Genomic DNA, 19,587 nt, shown 5'->3' with positions numbered 1-19,587 from the left:
AATGGACCAATCATGAAGTAGCTACTGTAGGAATGGACCAATCATGAAGTAGCTAATGTAGGAATGGACCAATCATGAAGTAGCTACTGTAGGAATGGACCAATCATGAAGTAGCTACTGTAGGAATGGACCAATCATGAAGTAGCTACTGTAGGAATGGACCAATCATGAAGTAGCTACTGTAGGAATGGTCCAATCATGATATAAATGACACGCAGAGAGACTCTGTGCCCTGTGGATCAGGGTCAGAAATATTACAATAAATAATAGGCTATTTAAGAGTTATATTATTATCTCACAGTCGACATGGCCTGTTGGTGTATCTGCTTGTAATAATGTAATTATAGTATAATAAAATATAGTATACAATATATATAAAACTTGTACTTTGGTAGCACATTTCTGTCATGCCATACCGAAATTGGCTAAAAAAAATACAAAGTGGTCTGGGGCCAGTCTATTTCATAGGCCATGCAGTTGGTTAAAAACAGATCTGGCAATAGGCTATTTCACAGTCAGAGCAGTTGGCTAAACAGCACAAACAGATCTGGGACCAGGCTATATAATATAGTCAAAGGAGTTGTCTAAACAGCACAAACCGATCTGGGACCAGCCAAAATCATAGTCAAAGGAGTTGTCTAAAACAACATAGAGAATTTGTCTAAACATTACAAACTGATCTGTGACCAGGCTAAGTCTGTCTGTTCTTGGAGTCAGTGGGTTTGCGTTTCCCCCACAGACAGTTCTGTCTGCAGTGCATTCTGGGTACAGCGTGAGTCAGTCTTGTCATCCTTCTGTTAGGTACCAGTGGTTTACCCACAAACCACTGGTAGCAGGAAGAAGAAAACACACAATCACAGCACAGTCCTTTCTCACCTGCACTCCCTCTCTTTCTCCTTGTCACCCTGTTCCCCTTCACCACCTCCCCTCCTCCACTCCCTCCACTCCCTCCACCCCTCCCACTCCTTCCTCTCTCTCTTCCTCTCTCTCGGGCCGCAGGGCTCTTGTTCATGGCTAGTCCCGATGAAGATGCGCTGGTGTACAAAACTCTGGAGCCACACTCCAACCGGCCCATGTTTGAGGACGTAGCTCAGAATAGCTACTTAGGTTTGTAGCTTGAAGTGAGGTGATTCATGTTGGTACAACTTACTGTATCAAGTCTCCAGGGTTGTGGCCTATTCAATTTCAATGCCAGTCAATTCAGAATGTAAACAAAATTCCAATTCCAAATTGTCCACATTGAATAGCATTGAAGATAATTGGAATTTCAGTGTTCTTCCTGAGTTGATTAGAATTGGAATGGAATTAACCCAATCTCTTCTGTCCTCCCACATGCCCTTACCCCCGTGTGTTGGTGTATGCTCGTTGCTAGCTCTTCTCTAGAACGTGTTTAGAATGTACGTAGATTCAAACATAGAACTCCTGTCTGGTCTGCATGTCTCTCTGTGTAACTATCAGTCTGTACTGTCTGTCAGTCTGTATGGTGGGGTGGTCTGCACAGCCTGTCAGTCTGTATGGTGGGGTGGTCTGCACAGCCTGTCAGTCTGTATGGTGGGGTGGTCTGCACAGCCTGTCAGTCTGTATGGTGGGGTGGTCTGCACAGCCTGTCAGCCTGTCAGTCTGTAGTTTACTCTATGATGTGATGGTTTGGAGCTGTCCAGGGTACCTTGGTGTTGATTCTATATACAGTACATCTAGATCTGCATTCTTATTTATGTACGTTTTGTAGATACAGGTAACTTTGCTAAGTAAAATAAAGGGGTTTGAAGTGAAATAATTAAGTAAGTAAAGCAGAATTTAAAAACAAATCTCATAGTGAACAAAATATTCTGAGATCACAGTGGTAATCGTTTATGTAGGATTCTGTGTAGAAAGACAATACCAATACCAACACTAACATGTACAGTATACTGTATCTCAAAGAGGGATTTGCAGAAGGTTGAATGATACTGCTCCCACAGCGTAGGCCCCATGGGGAATAGAGTGTTTAGAATCTGCGTTCTAGTGCACAGTTAAAAGCAGTCATTTCCTTGGAGCTGGGTGTTTAGAGCAGTCATTTCCTTGGAGCTGAGTGTTAAGAGCAGTCATTTCCTTGGAGCTGAGTGTTATGAGCAGTCCTTTACATGGAGCTGAGTGTTAAGAGCAGTCATTTCCTTGGAGCTGAGTGTTAAGAGCAGTCATTTCCTTGGAGCTGAGTGTTAAGAGCAGTCCTTTCCTTGGAGCTGAGTGTTAAGAGCAGTCATTTCCTTGGAGCTGAGTGTTAAGAGCAGTCCTTTCCTTGGAGCTGGGTGTTAAGAGCAGTCATTTCCTTGGAGCTGAGTGTTAAGAGCAGTCCTTTCCTTGGAGCTGGGTGTTTAGAGCAGTCCTTTCCTTGGAGCTGAGTGTTAAGAGCAGTCCTTTCCTTGGAGCTGAGTGTTTAGAGCAGTCCTTTCTTTGGAGCTGAGTGTTAAGAGCAGTCCTTTCCTTGGAGCTGAGTGTTAAGAGCAGTCCTTTCCTTGGAGCTGGGTGTTTAGAGCAGTCCTTTCCTTGGAGCCGAGTGACATCTCTTTTATCGATAAGAGATACTTGCTCATTCCAATTTTAGATCCAGCTAATGGACTCTAACCAATAACGTTTTGTCTCTCCGATTGATTGTTCCCATCAACCATGTGGATCTATTCTACATCTGTAAACCTCTCTATTCTCATCCTCCTCTACACAACAACTTGATTGCCTCCCAAAGAGCTCCTTATTCCCTATATACAGTATAGTGCACTGTGGGCCCTATAGGACCTGGTCTAAAGTAGTGTAGTATGGGCCCTATAGGACCTGGTCTAAAAGTAGTGTAGTATGGGCCCTATAGGACCTGGTCTAAAGTAGTGTAGTATGGGCCCTATAGGCTCTGGTCTAAAGTAGTGTAGTATGGGCCCTATAGGACCTGGTCTAAAGTAGTTCACTGTGGGCCCTATAGGACCTGGTCTAAAGTAGTGCACTGTGGGCCCTATAGGACCTGGTCTAAAGTAGTGTAGTATGGGCCCTATAGGCTCTGGTCTAAAGTAGTGTACTGTGGGCCCTATAGGACCTGGTCTAAAGTAGTGCACTGTGGGCCCTATAGGACCTGGTCTAAAGTAGTGCCCTATATAGAGAATAGGGTTCCATTTGGGAGGAATATCCTGCCTTATCCCTCGTCCTCCACATCCTTAATGGCCATTATAACCTTTGACCCCTCACTTATAACTCGCTGCATGCCTCCATTGACCCTCTAACCAAATTACATAATGACTAAATACATATACCATATGTTTTGCACGCTTACTAAAAGGCCACAGACAGACGATAGTGCTATTACAGGTTATGTTTTAGCTTAGCTAAATGGCAGATTTTAAGTTCAATCCTAATTAAAATGCAGAATTAAATGTAAAGGAATTTCACCACAGTCTGTTGTCATCTTCATCTCTGACTGACTTCACACGGGAATCTACTCGTCTTGACTGATAAAGATGTCTAATGTACTGTATAGTATAATAACAGTAAGATCCTTTATAGTCCAGGACTTCCGGGAAACCAGCCCTGTATGCATTCTGTTATTGTATTATGTCTAATGGAGATTCTCCAATAAAATGATGTCTTAGTACAAGACTAGGCTTGATATGTGTCCGGGAAACTGGTCCCCAATGTCTTACAATGTAAAAAGCTTATTGCAAATGTAAATAGCTTATAATTAAATCCAGTCTTTCGACTGAGTGAACAAGTCACTACCCAGGCAGCAGCAGTTGTACGTGCTGTTTCTTCTCAGATCGTATCCATTAAATCTGATTACTGTTGGATAGAGAATCCAGCGTAGTCCACTGATGAGTCAGGCCCAGTTTTTCCACAGTAACTGCCAAAATAAATACTGCCAATGAAAAATGAAATGTTTCAATTTTCCAATTTGTCTCACACGATTTTCCGTTGACAGGAAGTCCCACTGAGAACTACTGATCAGAGATCAGTAAAGAAGCTACATTATATTTAGGTCCATTTATACCTCACATAAGTCTTACAACCACGAGGGCCTGCACTGTAGACAGCTGCACAACACAACTGTTTGCGGGTACCCCATTCACAAAACCTGGTGGGACCCATTCCCGAAACCTGGTGGGCCACATTCCCTAAACCTGGTGGGACCCATTCCCGAATCCTGGTGGGCCACATTCCCTAAACCTGGTGGGCCACATTCCCTAAACCTGGTGGGCCACATTCCCTAAACCTGGTGGGACCCATTCCCGAAACCTGGTGGGCCACATTCCCGAAACCTGGTGGGCCACATTCCCGAAACCTGGTGGGACCAATTCCCTAAACCTGGTGGGCCCCATTCCCGAATCCTGGTGGGCCCCATTCCCAAAACCTGGTGGGCCCCATTCCCAAAACCTGGTGGGCCCCAGTTTAAAAAAGGTTGCAAGATAAAGCCTCCCTTCCCTTTATAGCTTTAAGGAGCAGATTGGACTTCTTTATGTAAAAGACAGAGAGGATCAGACTTCTTATGTAAAAGACAGAGAGGATCAGACTTCTTATGTAAAAGACAGAGAGGATCAGACTTCTTTATGTAAAAGACAGAGAGGATCAGACTTCTTTGTGTAAAAGACAGAGAGGATCAGACTTCTTATGTAAAGGACAGAGAGGATCAGACTTCTTATGTAAAGGACAGAGAGGATCAGACTTCTTATGTAAAAGACAGAGAGGATCAGACTTCTTATGTAAAAGACAGAGAGGATCAGACTTCTTTGTGTAAAAGACAGAGAGGATCAGACTTCTTTGTGTAAAAGACAGAGAGGATCAGACTTCTTTGTGTAAAAGACAGAGAGGATCAGACTTCTTTATGTAAAAGACAGAGAGGATCAGACTTCTTTGTGTAAAAGACAGAGAGGATCAGACTTCTTATGTAAAAGACAGAGAGGATCAGACTTCTTATGTAAAGGACAGAGAGGATCAGACTTCTTATGTAAAGGACAGAGAGGATCAGACTTCTTATGTAAAAGACAGAGAGGATCAGACTTCTTATGTAAAAGACAGAGAGGATCAGACTTCTTATGTAAAGGACAGAGAGGATCAGACTTCTTATGTAAAAGACAGAGAGGATCAGACTTCTTATGTAAAAGACAGAGAGGATCAGACTTCTTATGTAAAAGACAGAGAGGATCAGACTTCTTTGTAATAGTAAAGGCCTTATTTTGGGTAGATATCAACTATAACGGTAGCATTCCTCTTAAAGGGACACAAATACATTTTACTAGAGTTGTGATGTGACTTTTTTTGCCTCAAAAGACAAATGAGTTCATCCCTCTCTTAAAGGCCTAGTTTGTTATATTTACAGACGTTTTCTCTGTATCTCTTAAAGGCCTACACTGTTACTGGATCACATGTCCAACTGTCACATTCATCTTAAAGAGACACAGCTCTATTATTCTCTTGTTCTACAGTGAGTCAGACAGCATAATTCCACACCTGTTGCCTTGGAGCTTCTACAAAATGCGTCCAAAACAGAAAATCCGAACAACTGTCTGCTGAACAACTAATGAACAACTAACTCATAGTATACATTTTAGTCATTTAGCAGACACTCTTATCCAGAGCAACTAGTAAGTGCCTTGCTCAAGAGCACATCAACAGATTTTTCACCTAATCGGCTTTGGGATTTGAACCAGCGACTGTTCAAGTACTGGCCTAACGCTCTTAACCGCTAGGCTACGTGTTCTATCAAGGCAAATTTATTAACTAGTTATGATTCTCAAGCTGGTTAATTATTTGACCAGACTAAAATATACAAGCATAAGTCTTACAACCAGCTTCCTACAGTAGTTCAGCCAACCTTTTGGTCATTCCACACCTGTCGCCCTGAACTTCTCTGTGTCCGTCTCTGTTTGTCTCTCTGGATGTTTGTCTAGAGGATGCTTTTAGCACAGTATTTGTCTGTCTCTGTTTTTGTCTATGACATGCTTCTGCCTGAATGTTGACCCTGGACTAACACAAGACTCCCTGCCAATCCCTACTCTGACACCCCGCATGTTGGAATATAGCAACAACAAAAAATGTCATTGTGAATTAAATTATTTGATTTGTATCTGATATTTTTTCCACACATGCTCATGTCACACCACATGCACGTTCAATTCCCCCCTCTTTCACTATTTCACTATACCCTGCAGACACACCCCTCACATCCCTACACACACCCCTCACATCCCTACACACACCCCATCCCGAGGGAGTAAATCCCATTAAAGTAAGATGAATCCTCTGTTTACATGCACTATAGTAAGACTAGGAATCTTCTGTTTCACTTCTTATCACACACACAGACCTTGTCTTTACCTCTGTAGATGACAAACATGTCCACCCCCTCACACACACACACACACTACTGCTACTAACTGTTATCCCATGATACCTTGCTCCAGGCTTCTCAGTGGACTCTGCTCAAGGCATAATGAGTCGTGGTGAGCTGACCTTCGTGGCGGGGGCTCCGAGAGCCAATCACACGGGGGCGGTGGTGCTGTTGCGTAAAGATAACATGTACCGCCTGGTGCCACAGCACATCCTGTGGGGAGAGGAGCTGGCTTCTTCCTTCGGGTACTCTGTGGCTACGGCTGATCTCAACAGTGACGGGTGAGAACTAATGCGCTAATGTCTGCTGCTGATACTATTGATAGTCGTGTATGGGAATGTATGGACAGGTACTCTGTAACCATGACTCAACAGTGATGGCTGAGTAAGGTTCCACATTTATAGAAAATTGCCTGTTCCCATGTTTTCAGAAATCCCAGATGGAAGTTGAATTAGGTAGGAAAGGATGGAATCCTATAACTGGGAATACTCTGACCAGGATTTCTAAAGAACCTTGGAAAACATTTATTTCAGTTACAGATGTTTATATAATATATAAATAATTATATGTTTATATTTGTAACCATTATCTTCTTGTTTCCACCCAAGATTCTGTAGAGCTCTTTCTGAACCTCCCTCCCTCCCTTTCTCCCTCCTTCCCTGTTCTCTCCCCCCAGCTGGACAGACCTGATAGTGGGAGCTCCTAACTACTTTGACCGAAAAGCAGAGATCGGAGGTGCTGTGTACATCTTTCTCAACCCATTCGGTAACTGGGAATATGCTCAGCCAATCAGGCTCAATGGAACCTATGACTCCATGTTTGGATTGACCGTCAACAACGTGGGAGACTTGGACAGGGACGGATATGACGGTGAGGAAGGACTGGATCAAATCAAAAGTATTTAAACAACATTCACTTTACAATCCACTGATTTGAAGGGCTTGGGTCACTGGGCCACATCCCAAATGGCACCCTATTCCCTATGTAGTGCACCACTTGTACCAGGGCTCTTGTCAGAAGCAGTGCACTACATAGGGAATAGGGTGCCATTTGGGACGCATTCCTATTGTCTTTAGGTCACGAGTTTTCCTGATAATTTTATGAAAGAGAAAACAAAATCCTACACACTACAGTTACCAGTACTACTGTTTATTACACACACACACACACACACACACACACACACACACACACACACACACACACACACACACACACACACACACACACACACACACACACACACACACACACACACACACACACACACACACACACACACACACACACACACACACACACACACACACACACACACACACACACACACATGATGCCTTGCTCCAGGTTGAGCTCCAGCAAGTGAATTTAAAAAAGGGAAGTAAAAGTCCAGGTCACCTGAGCAAGAAACCTCTTGACTAGCGTCACAAAATTCCAGGAACTTTCAATAAATTCCCTGGTTTTCCCGAATTCCCGTAATCAGGAGAGAATAAGCAGGGAATCTGGAATTCTCCATCCAGGATTTCTGGAATTTATTGAAAGTTCCCAGAATTTTACAACCCTACTCCTGACCCTACAAAAGACAATGTTTTAATGAGGCTTAGTAGAGTTTATATTCAATGTGTTTCTGTCTCTCTCCGTCCAGACATCGCTGTGGGGGCTCCGTTCGATGGGGATGGCAAAGTGTTCATCTACCGAGGCTTGTCCTCAGGCATCGACACCAAGCCTGCACAGGTAAGAAGAGCCTTTAGAAAGCTTGTTGCTCATCACTGAGTGTATTGAGTTGCACCTCCCCTGATTTTGCCCTCAGAACAGCCTCAATTCGTTGGGGACATGGACTCTACAAGGTGGTGAAAGCGTTCCACAGGGATGCTGGCCCAGTGCTTCCCAAACTTGTCAAGTTGACTGGATGTCCTTCGGGTGGTGGATCATTCTTGATACACACGGGAAACTGTTGAGAATGAAAAACCCAGCAGCGTTGCAGTTCTTGATGCAAACCGGTGCACCTGGCACCTACTACCCCCTTCAAATGCACTGACATCTTTTGTCTTGCCCATTCACCCTCAGAATGGCACACATACACAATCCATGTCTCAAGTGTATCAAGGATTAGAAATCCTAATATGACCTGTCTCCTCCCCTTCATCTAAACTGATTGAAGTGGATTTAACAAGTGACATCAATAATGGGTCATAGCTTTCACCTGGATTCACCTGCTCAGTCTATGTCATGAAACGTTAATGTTTTGTATAGTCAGTGTACATATCATATACTATATTTAATATGATACTGTGAAATTACCCTTTGTATAATAGCAATATCCATGTATTTCAGTGTTTATGATTGCCATGTATTGATACCCTTTTACTACAGTGGGATAAATCAGGGTCACACAGAGTGCTTCTTGGTAGTCTTGAACAAATGTTCCTTGAAACAAACATATACACCTCAGACACATGGTTATGGGCTTATAGAGTTGAAATGTATTCAATTTTGAGTTTGTATCCCAATATTAGACTTGACTATACATCACAGAAGACTGAAATATAACAAAACCATTTGACATAGAAACACCAGATTTTTGTAAAAACGTTTTATTAATTCTGAAATTCTGAAAAATATGAATAACATTCCACCCATGAGGCCAATAGAGGGTGATTTGGTCATTTGACTACAGGAAAGGGCTACACATGGGGAAACGTCAGTAGTCAATGGTGTCTCATCATAACCGAATCAAAGCCTCGACTCCGGTGTTGCAAACTTCATGGTGGACATATCGTTAAGTCTCAATAAAGTTGATGTGGTTCAAGTTCAACTAAGTTAACTGACTGATAACATCATACCCTAATTGCAGGTGTGTAAGACTATCTGAATAATAAATACAGGTTTAAAGTTGACTTGATTATACAAGTTAAGACATGTGACCTTCATGTTGCCCCTCACAGATTCTGGATGGTGTGGACGAAGGGGTGAAGAGGTTCGGCTACTCCATCTCAGGAGGTCTGGACATCGATGGGAACCTGTACCCTGACCTGGCAGTAGGCTCTCTCGGTGATAAGCTAGTTCTGTACAGGTCTCGTCCGGTCATTCACGTGACCCGGGATGTATCCATCGAACCTCAGCAGTATATTGACCTGGAGCAACACAACTGCAAGGGGAGAGATGGAGTGTGGTAGGTCGCAAATAACATTCTTCTCATCCTTCACTACCATGTGTGGTAGGTCGCAAATAACAGTCTTCTCATCCTTCACTACCACGTGTGGTAGGTCGCAAATAACAGTCTTCTCATCCTTCACTACCACGTTTGGTAGTGTGCTTCTGCTGTTGACAGACTGTTGTTCGCTAACTTTATTCTCTGTTGTCAGTGTGGAGGTCAAAGCCTGCTTCACCTATACTGCTTACCCAGAGACCTACTCACCAGACATCAGTGAGTTACTGTACACATCTCTGTTTAGAACCAGTTGGTTTTTCTGTTTGGTAATATGTCTAGCTGTGTAAAATAGTCTGGTAATATGTCTAGCTGTGTAAAATAGTCTGGTAATATGTCTAGCTGTGTAAAATAGTGTGGTAATATGTCTAGTTGTGTAAAATAGTGTGGTAATATGTCGAGCTGTGTAAAATAGTCTGGTAATATGTCTAGCTGTGTAAAATAGTGTGGTAATATGTCTAGCTGTGTAAAATAGTGTTGTAATATGTCTTGCTGTGTAAAATAGTGTGGTAATATGTCCAGTAGCTTATCTCTGGTGTGTTGTAGTGTGCTGGCTTTTCTCTGACTCTCTTTCCTTCCTTCCTCCCTTCCTTTCCTCCCCGTCCTTCATTCCTGCCTCCCTCCCTCCCACTAGCCCTGGTCCTACTCATCGAGGCTGACACAGAGCGCAGGAAGCTCGGCCTGCCCCACCGTGTTAGCTTCCTGGGTCGCAGTGCACATGTGGCGGAGTACACACACACTGACGAGGTGGAGCTGAAAGGTCAACGCCATCCCGCCTGCCAGAGCGCCACCTTCCAACTAAACGTACAGTACAATATGACACAATCATTTAATCTGAATACGAACGGGAGGTGTTAGAGATTACAACTACAGAATATATCAATGACCTTTTCTTTCCACTATGCAACATCAAAAAAGGCAAAGCTAAGTGTTCAGTTCTGTCAGTGCTCTCTATCACCCAGTACATGCAGGTGCATTGTGTTACTACTCTGGGTAGAAAAAGTATTTAAGTTGTGCATTATTTAGCTAAACTGGCATAATTTAACAATTTAATAATTGTCTTAAAAGTTGAATGAAAACAAATATTATTTCCTTCCAACTCCAATATCACATGACTCCCATATAATTGAATCCCGTTGAGTAATCATTGAATTATTTCCCTTACAGGAGAATATCCGTGATAAGCTGCGTCCCATCTCTCTGGCCATCACCCACACCATCAGACCCCCCATGTTCTCCTCAGAAACTAACCCAGAGGAACGAGACACACTACCTCCTGTACTGAGTGTTTCCAGCTCCAACACCCTGCACTCTGAGGTCAGTACCTTTACCTCCTGTACTGAGTGTTTCCACCACCTCCAACACCCTGCACTCTGAGGTCAGTACCTTTACCTCCTGTACTGAGTGTTTCCACCTCCAACACCCTACACTCTGAGGTCAGTACCTTTACCTCCTGTACTGAGTGTTTCCACCTCCAACACCCTACACTCTGAGGTCAGTACCTTTACCTCCTGTACTGAGTGTTTCCACCACCTCCAACACCCTACACTCTGAGGTCAGTACCTTTACCTCCTGTACTGAGTGTTTCCACCTCCAACACCCTACACTCTGAGGTCAGTACCTTTACCTCCTGTACTGAGTGTTTCCACCACCTCCAACACCCTGCACTCTGAGGTCAGTACCTTTACCTCCTGTACTGAGTGTTTCCACCTCCAACACCCTACACTCTGAGGTCAGTACCTTTACCTCCTGTACTGAGTGTTTCCACCTCCAACACCCTACACTCTGAGGTCAGTACCTTTACCTCCTGTACTGCGTGTTTCCACCACCTCCAACACCCTACACTCTGAGGTCAGTACCTTTACCCCCTGTACTGAGTGTTTCCACCACCTCCAACACCCTACACTCTGAGGTCAGTACCTTTACCTCCTGTACTGAGTGTTTCCACCACCTCCAACACCCTACACTCTGAGGTCAGTACCTTTACCTCCTGTACTGAGTGTTTCCACCACCTCCAACACCCTACACTCTGAGGTCAGTACCTTTACCTCCTGTACTGAGTGTTTCCACCTCCAACACCCTACACTCTGAGGTCAGTACCTTTACCTCCTGTACTGAGTGTTTCCACCACCTCCAACACCCTACACTCTGAGGTCAGTACCTTTACCTCCTGTACTGAGTGTTTCCACCTCCAACACCCTACACTCTGAGGTCAGTACCTTTACCTCCTGTACTGAGTGTTTCCACCACCTCCAACACCCTGCACTCTGAGGTCAGTACCTTTACCTCCTGTACTGAGTGTTTCCACCTCCAACACCCTACACTCTGAGGTCAGTACCTTTACCTCCTGTAAGTGTTTCCACCTCCAACACCCTACACTCTGAGGTCAGTACCTTTACCTCCTGTACTGAGTGTTTCCACCACCTCCAACACCCTACACTCTGAGGTCAGTACCTTTACCCCCTGTACTGAGTGTTTCCACCACCTCCAACACCCTACACTCTGAGGTCAGTACCTTTACCTCCTGTACTGAGTGTTTCCACCTCCAACACCCTACACTCTGAGGTCAGTACCTTTACCTCCTGTACTGAGTGTTTCCACCACCTCCAACACCCTACCTCTGAGGTCAGTACCTTTACCCCCTGTACTGAGTGTTTCCACCACCTCTACACTCTGAGGTCAGTACCTTTACCTCCTGTACTGAGTGTTTCCACCTCCAACACCCTACACTCTGAGGTCAGTACCTTTACCTCCTGTACTGAGTGTTTCCACCACCTCCAACACCCTACACTCTGAGGTCAGTACCTTTACCTCCTGTACTGAGTGTTTCCACCACCTCCAACACCCTACACTCTGAGGTCAGTACCTTTACCCCCTGTACTGAGTGTTTCCACCACCTCCAACACCCTACACTCTGAGGTCAACACCTCCTGTACTGAGTGTTTCACCTCTGAGGTCAGTACCTTTACCTCCTGTACTGAGTGTTTCCACCACCTCCAACACCCTACACTCTGAGGTCAGTACCTTTACCTCCTGTACTGAGTGTTTCCACCTCCAACACCCTACACTCTGAGGTCAGTACCTTTACCTCCTGTACTGAGTGTTTCCACCACCTCCAACACCCTACACTCTGAGGTCAGTACCTTTACCCCCTGTACTGAGTGTTTCCACCACCTCCAACACCCTACACTCTGAGGTCAGTACCTTTACCTCCTGTACTGAGTGTTTCCACCACCTCCAACACCCTGCACTCTGAGGTCAGTACCTTTACCTCCTGTACTGAGTGTTTCCACCTCCAACACCCTACACTCTGAGGTCAGTACCTTTACCTCCTGTACTGAGTGTTTCCACCACCTCCAACACCCTACACTCTGAGGTGTTTCCCCCTGTACTGAGTGTTTCCACCACCTCCAACACCCTACACTCTGAGGTCAGTACCTTTACCTCCTGTACTGAGTGTTTCCACCACCTCCAACACCCTGCACTCTGAGGTCAGTACCTTTACCTCCTGTACTGAGTGTTTCCACCACCTCCAACACCATGCACTCTGAGGTCAGTACCTTTACCTCCTGTACTGAGTGTTTCCACCTCCAACACCCTATACTCTGAGGTCAGTACCTTTACCTCCTGTACTGAGTGTTTCCACCACCTCCAACACCCTACACTCTGAGGTCAGAACCTTTACCTCCTGTACTGAGTGTTTCCACCACCTCCAACACCCTACACTCTGAGGTCAGTACCTTTACCTCCTGTACTGAGTGTTTCCACCACCTCCAACACCCTGCACTCTGAGGTCAGTACCTTTACCTCCTGTACTGAGTGTTTCCACCTCCAACACCCTACACTCTGAGGTCAGTACCTTTACCTCCTGTACTGAGTGTTTCCACCTCCAACACCCTGCACTCTGAGGTCAGCACCTTTACCTCCTGTACTGAGTGTTTCCACCACCTCCAACACCCTACACTCTGAGGTCAGTACCTTTACCTCCTGTACTGAGTGTTTCCACCACCTCCAACACCCTGCACTCTGAGGTCAGTACCTTTACCTCCTGTACTGAGTGTTTCCACCTCCAACACCCTGCACTCTGAGGTCAGTACCATATCAACAGAACCAGGGAACATACTGATCTGCATTTTCCTGAAGGGAGATGGTCGTGTTACATGCCTAATTAATACATACCTGTGTGATACCGGTATAGTACAGGGTTTTGTTTTTTCATAGAGGGGGAACCAGTTTCCCAAAGTGAAATCATTTGGACATTTAAAAAGATTATATGGTCAATTCTATGATTTGAAATGTGTCTGTCTCCTCCGTTGCAGGTGAATTTCCTGAGGGAAGGCTGTGGCGATGATAAGATCTGTCAGAGCAACCTGAAGTTGACCTACCAGTTTGGAACCCGACCTTCCACCTCTGACCTCTTCACCCCTCTGCCAAGGTTAGTATGACTTCTTTTTTGTTACATTCTACATTGTATTTGACCATTCCTCTATATCAGAGCTGCCCAACACTGCCCCTGGAGAGCTTTGATGACAAGGTGGCGCCCACAGACACGGTCACCCTGTTTCTAGCTACTAGACAACTTTGCAGTATTTCATTTTTTGTAATGGTATGGTATTTCGGGCGGCAGGGTAGCCTAGTGGTTAGAGCGTTGGACTAGTAATCGCAAGGTTGCACGTTCAAACCCCCGAGCTGACGAGGTACAAATCTGTTGTTCTGCCCCTGAACAGGCCGTCATTGAAAATAAGAATTTGTTCTTAACTGACTTGCCTAATTAAATAAAGGTCAAATTAAAACATTCTTATATTTTTTTCCCAGAAAGTTTCTTGTATTATTACCTACATCCGAAAAGAACTTCTATACACATTCCAAGGTTTTTCTTTATTTCTGCTATTTTCTACATTGTAGAATAATAGCGAAGGCATCAAAACTGTGAAATAACACATATGGAATCATGTAGTAATGTCAAAAATGTTAAACAAATATATTTTATATTTGAGATTCTTCAAAGTAGCCACCCTTTGACAGCTTTGCAACTCTTGGTATTCTCTCAACCAGCTTCGTGAGGTAGTCACCTGGATTGCATTTCAATTAAAAGGTGTTTGTGGAATTTCTTTCCTTAATGTGTATGAGTCAATCAGTTGTGTTGTGACAAGGTAGAGGTGGTATACAGAAAATAGCCCTATTTGATTAAAGGCCAAGTCCATATTATGGCAAGAACAGCTCAAATAAGCAAAGAGAAACGACAGTCCATCATTCCTTTAACACATGAAGGTCAGTCAATACGGAAAATCTCAAGAACTTTGAAAGTTTCTTCAAGTGCAGTTGCAAAAACCACCAAGTGCTATGATAAAACTGGCTCGCATGAGAACCACCACAGGAAAGGAAGACCCAGAGTTAATTCTGCTGCAGAGGATAAGTTCATTAGAGTTACCAGCCTCAAGTTCAAGTAACAGACACATCTACACATTAACTGTTCAGGAGGAGACTGCGTGACTCAGGCTTTCATGGTCGAATTGCTGCAAAGAAACCACTGCTAAAGGGCACCAATAAGAAGAAGAGACTTGCTTGGGCCAAGAAACACGCAGAATGGACATTCGACCAGTGGAAATCTGTCCTTGAGTACAAACTTGACATTTTTGGTTCCAACCCCCGTGTCTTTGTGAGACGCAGAGTAGGTGAACGGACAATCTCTACATGTGTGGTTCCCACCTAGAAGCATGTAGGAGGAGGTGTGATGGTGTGGGGGTGCTTTGCTATTGACTGTCTGTGGTTTATTTAGAATTCAAGGCACACTTAACCAGCATGGCTACCACAGCATTCTGAAGCGATACGCCATCCCATCTCGTTTGCGCTTAGTGGGACTATCATTTGTTTTTACAACAGGACAATGACCCAACGCACCTCCAGGGCGTGTAAGGGCTATTTGACCAAGAAGAGAGTGATGCAGTGCTGCATCAGATGACCTGGCCTCCACAATCACTCAACCTCAACCCAATTGAGATGGTTTGGGATGAGTTGGACCACAGAGTGAAGGAAAGCAGCCAACAAGTTCTCAGCATAAATGGGAACTCCTTAAAGACTGTTGGAAAATTATTCCAGGTGAATCTGGTTGAGAGAATGGCAAGCGTGTGCCAAACTGTCATCAAAGGGTGGCTACTTTGAAGAATCTCAATCTCTTCACTATTCTTCTACAATGTAGAGAATAGTCAAAATAAAGAAAAATACTATTGCCACAGCTACCCGGAGTGTCAAATCACAGCCCCAAAAGCACACTTCCGGGAACCCACTGGTTCCCCTACTGATCATCGGAGTGCCGTTTGAATGCATCACCATGGATATAATGGATCCCCTAGTAAAAACGTCCCGAGGCCATTCCCCTACAGGCGGAGGTCCCCAAGGAAATCGCCTGGTAGCTGTTCCACCTTTTCAGCCGGGTGGGCATCACAAACGAGATCCTGACTAACGAAGGTATCGCGTTCATGTCCCAACTAATGAAAGAAGTGTGTGCTCTCTGGATCTGTGGATCTCTGTCTTTCACCCGCAGACAGATGGGCTAGTCAAATGCTTCAACAAGACACTCAAACAAATACTGTGCAAGGTCATTTAGTGGAACGGGAAGAGCTGGGAGCACCTACTACACCCACCTAATGTTCTCGATCCGAGAGGTGCCCCAGGCATCCCCTGGGTTTTCCCCTTTTGAACTCCTTTACAGGAGGAGACCTTGTGGCCAGTAGGCCACAAGGTGTGGGAAGCCCAGCTGAACCCTTTTCACAGCGTGGTAGAACACGTAGCGACGATGAGGGAGTGGATGACAGCCATATGGCCAGTGGTAAGGAAACATATGGTGAAGGCCCAGCGCACTCAAGCCAAGGTCTACAATTGGGAGATCCAGCCCCGAGAGTTCCAGGTGGGTGATAAGGTGCTAGTTTTAATCCCCACCACAGAAAGTAAGTTCCTGGCAACATGGCACGGGCCGTACGAGGTGACAGAGAAGCTGGGACCCATAAATTACTTTGTAGGGCAGCCAGGGAGACTGAAACCCCAAAATATTTACCATGTGAACCTATTGAAGAGGTGGCATGTGAGGACAGCTTTGGCCATGTTGTGGTCAAAACCTGGGACATTGACTAGTGGTGATCCTGAGCAATAAGGACCAGAAACAAACCCTCCGGGTTTTCATCCATCGGAACACCGCTGTGTTTTCAGAGAAACCGGGCCGAACGACCCTCATTGAACACCACGTCTGCACCTGGCCCGGAGAAACGGTACGAAAGAGGCCATACTGGATCCAGAAGCCAGAAGGAAGGCCGTGAAGCAGGAGGTGGAGGCTATGCTGAGGATGGAGTCATCAAGGAGTCCCACAGCACATGGGGCAGCCCCATCGTGACGGTGCCCAAACGGGACGGTAAGTCTGCTTGTCTGCAAGGACTTCAAGGGGGTGAACGACATCAGTTTGTTTGTGACTGGTGGGATAGTCATGTCCTTCCTGGGGGAGGCGGAATATTATAGTCAGTTTATCCCCCCAACTTTGCGGCTATAGTCTCCCCCATTAACGATCTGACCAGGGCCCGCCTCCGAAAACAGTGGTGGTTGGATGAGGCCGAAGTGACATTCAAGCACCTGAAGGAAGCCCTGTGCTCCTATCTGATTCTGATGATGCCCGATTTCCAGGTACCGAGGCTGGTGCATACGGATGCCTGCGATGTGGGATTAGGGGCTGTCCTGTCCCAGGTACACAATGGGGAGGAACACCCCATCATGAAAATAAGCTGGAAGCTGATACACAGAGAAAATAAGTACTCGATTGTCGAGAAAGCATGTCTAGCAGTGAAGAGCTTGTTTGGCACCCACTTCAGCCTGGTCACAGACCATGCTTCCCTGGTCTGAATGGCAGGGGAAGTTCACCAACGATTGTGTCACCAGGTGGTTCTTGTCCCATCATTGCTTCCATTTTTCTGTTGTGTACAGTTCAGCGGCAAAGCATGGGAACAGGAATGCCCTATTGAGAAGGGAGACATTCATCGCACTGACAACCGCCCCCCTCCCGACAGGGCTAAGGGGAATGTGTGGCGTACCATGGACAAGCCACCAGGGGGAGACTCATCGCACGGGCGGTGGCTTCCTCTACTGAACGCTCCAGGTCTCGATGGGTCCTCCGGACAGGACTAATTGGGGCTGATTGTGGCTGGCGAGTAATCAAGGAGCTGATTGCTCACCAGCCGTACAGGGCCCATACAACTACCAGCAGGGCAGCACATTGGAGAGGTTGCTATCGGATAGACATCCTTACAGTCCGGTAGAACCAAGGGGCTATGTGTTTTACCCCAGAGGAGACAGCATTCCCCAGAGCCAGAAGACGTCTCATGGAGGAGACCTGGTTCTTTTTCTTGATTGTTTTAGATTAACACCCTTGAAATTGAGGCATCACACTTGTGTCTGATCTGACACTTCATATCTAACCACTTATTTTCTATTTCCTCATTTTGTATTTATCATTTAACTAGGCAAGTCATTTAAGAACAAATTCTTATTTACAAGGCTAACTGCCGCCTCATGCCTCTCGGGCGAGGAGATGGCGAGGAGGTGGCGGTGTTCTCTCTGTCTGACCAGAGATCCTATGTCGAACCACTTTCTCTATTCCTCTTTTCTATTTCCTTTTTAATCCCTTCATTGCAGGGATGATGAAGAGGTGGCAGTGTTTTCTCTGTCTGACCAGAGGTCTGTGGTGTTGGAGGTGACCGTCACCAACATGCCCTCAGACCCTCTGTTCCCAGAGGAGGATGGAGATGATGCCCATGCTGCCCAGCTACTGGTGACCCTGCCAGACACCCTGTCCTACTCTGGCTTCAGGGGACAACAGGTACACACACACCAAACACACACACACACACACACATATTCACCGTAATTTTCTACCTCTCCTTGTCCCAGGCTGCATCCCCACATCTTAAACATTGTGCTACAGTGGGCTAAATCAGAGTCACACAGAGTGTTTCTTGACAGTCTTAAAAATATCTACTTTGAAACAAACGTATACACCTCACACAGATGGTTATGGTCTTAAAAAAAGAAGACCTGTCAGATATAGGGATGAAATGTATTAATTTTAAAGTTTTTATCCCAATATTACACTTTACTATACATCACAGAAGACTGAAATATAACAAAACCATTTTACATAGAAACACCAGAATTTCAGCGGTATTTGAAAAACAATTTTATAATTTGACTGCGTGAAAGGTGACTACAATCACCTTTACAAGAACTCTAAGGCTTCATGCCACAATGACTACCACCCTGCAGCACTCACATCTTTAATCAAAGTGCTTTGAAAGGCTGGTCATGGTACACATCACCTCCATCATCCCATACACCCTAAACCCACTCCAATTTGCATACCACCCGAACAGATCCATAGACAATGCAATCTCAATTGCACTCCACACTGTTGGAATGCTCTTCATTGACTACAGCTCAGCATTCAACACCATTGTCCCCTACAAACTCGTCACCAAGCTTAGGACCCTGGGACTGAACACCTCCATCTGCGACTGGATCCTGGACTTCCTGACGGGCCAGCCCCCAGGTGGTGAGGGTAGGCAACATCACCTCCGCCACACTAACCCTCAATACGGGGGTTCCCCAGGGGTGTGTGCTTAGTCCCCTCCTGTACTCCCTGTTCACCCATGACTGAGTGGCCACGCACGACTCCAACACCATCATGACATGAGGGTGGCTGGGCACCAAGAGACCTGGCAGTGTGGTGCCGGGACATCAACCTCTCCTTCAACGTCAGCAAGACCAAGGAGCTGATTGTGGACTAAAAGAAACAAGCCCATCCATATCAACAGGGCTGTAGTGGAGCGGGTCAAGAGCCTCAAGTTCCTCTGTGTCCACATCACTAAGGACTTGGTTCACATGCTGACAATTGCAAAGAAGGCGTGACAGCACCTCTTCCCCCCCAGGAGGTTGAAAAGGTTTGACATGGGCCCTCAAATTCTCAAAAAGTTCTACAGCTGCACCATTGAGAGCATCT

At 45.5% G+C, this 19,587-nt stretch overlaps 1 protein-coding gene across 3 annotated transcripts in view; it reads left to right on the top strand.

The window, feature by feature from the left end:
• Positions 1 to 19,587, top strand: part of LOC118399726 (integrin alpha-7) — a 92,124-nt gene that overhangs the window by 36,082 nt on the left and 36,455 nt on the right. For 2 of the 3 annotated variants that reach the window (XM_052474057.1, XM_052474059.1), the window contains exons 5-13: positions 6,417 to 6,624; positions 7,020 to 7,213; positions 7,989 to 8,077; positions 9,289 to 9,515; positions 9,709 to 9,770; positions 10,186 to 10,355; positions 10,719 to 10,868; positions 13,871 to 13,986; positions 18,228 to 18,411. In XM_052474057.1, the coding sequence (XP_052330017.1) occupies positions 6,417 to 6,624; positions 7,020 to 7,213; positions 7,989 to 8,077; positions 9,289 to 9,515; positions 9,709 to 9,770; positions 10,186 to 10,355; positions 10,719 to 10,868; positions 13,871 to 13,986; positions 18,228 to 18,411 (1,400 nt within the window). Of the gene's footprint in view, positions 1 to 999; positions 1,108 to 6,416; positions 6,625 to 7,019; positions 7,214 to 7,988; positions 8,078 to 9,288; positions 9,516 to 9,708; positions 9,771 to 10,185; positions 10,356 to 10,718; positions 10,869 to 13,870; positions 13,987 to 18,227; positions 18,412 to 19,587 lie in introns of all 3 variants that reach the window. The other variant, XM_052474058.1, reaches the window with a different exon arrangement.

Source organism: Oncorhynchus keta, chromosome 21 (assembly GCF_023373465.1).
Source record: "Oncorhynchus keta strain PuntledgeMale-10-30-2019 chromosome 21, Oket_V2, whole genome shotgun sequence".
In the NCBI taxonomy this organism is placed as follows: domain Eukaryota; kingdom Metazoa; phylum Chordata; class Actinopteri; order Salmoniformes; family Salmonidae; genus Oncorhynchus; species Oncorhynchus keta.
The sequence above is the reverse complement of the archived record's forward strand: the minus strand, read 5'-3'. Positions and strand labels throughout refer to the sequence as shown.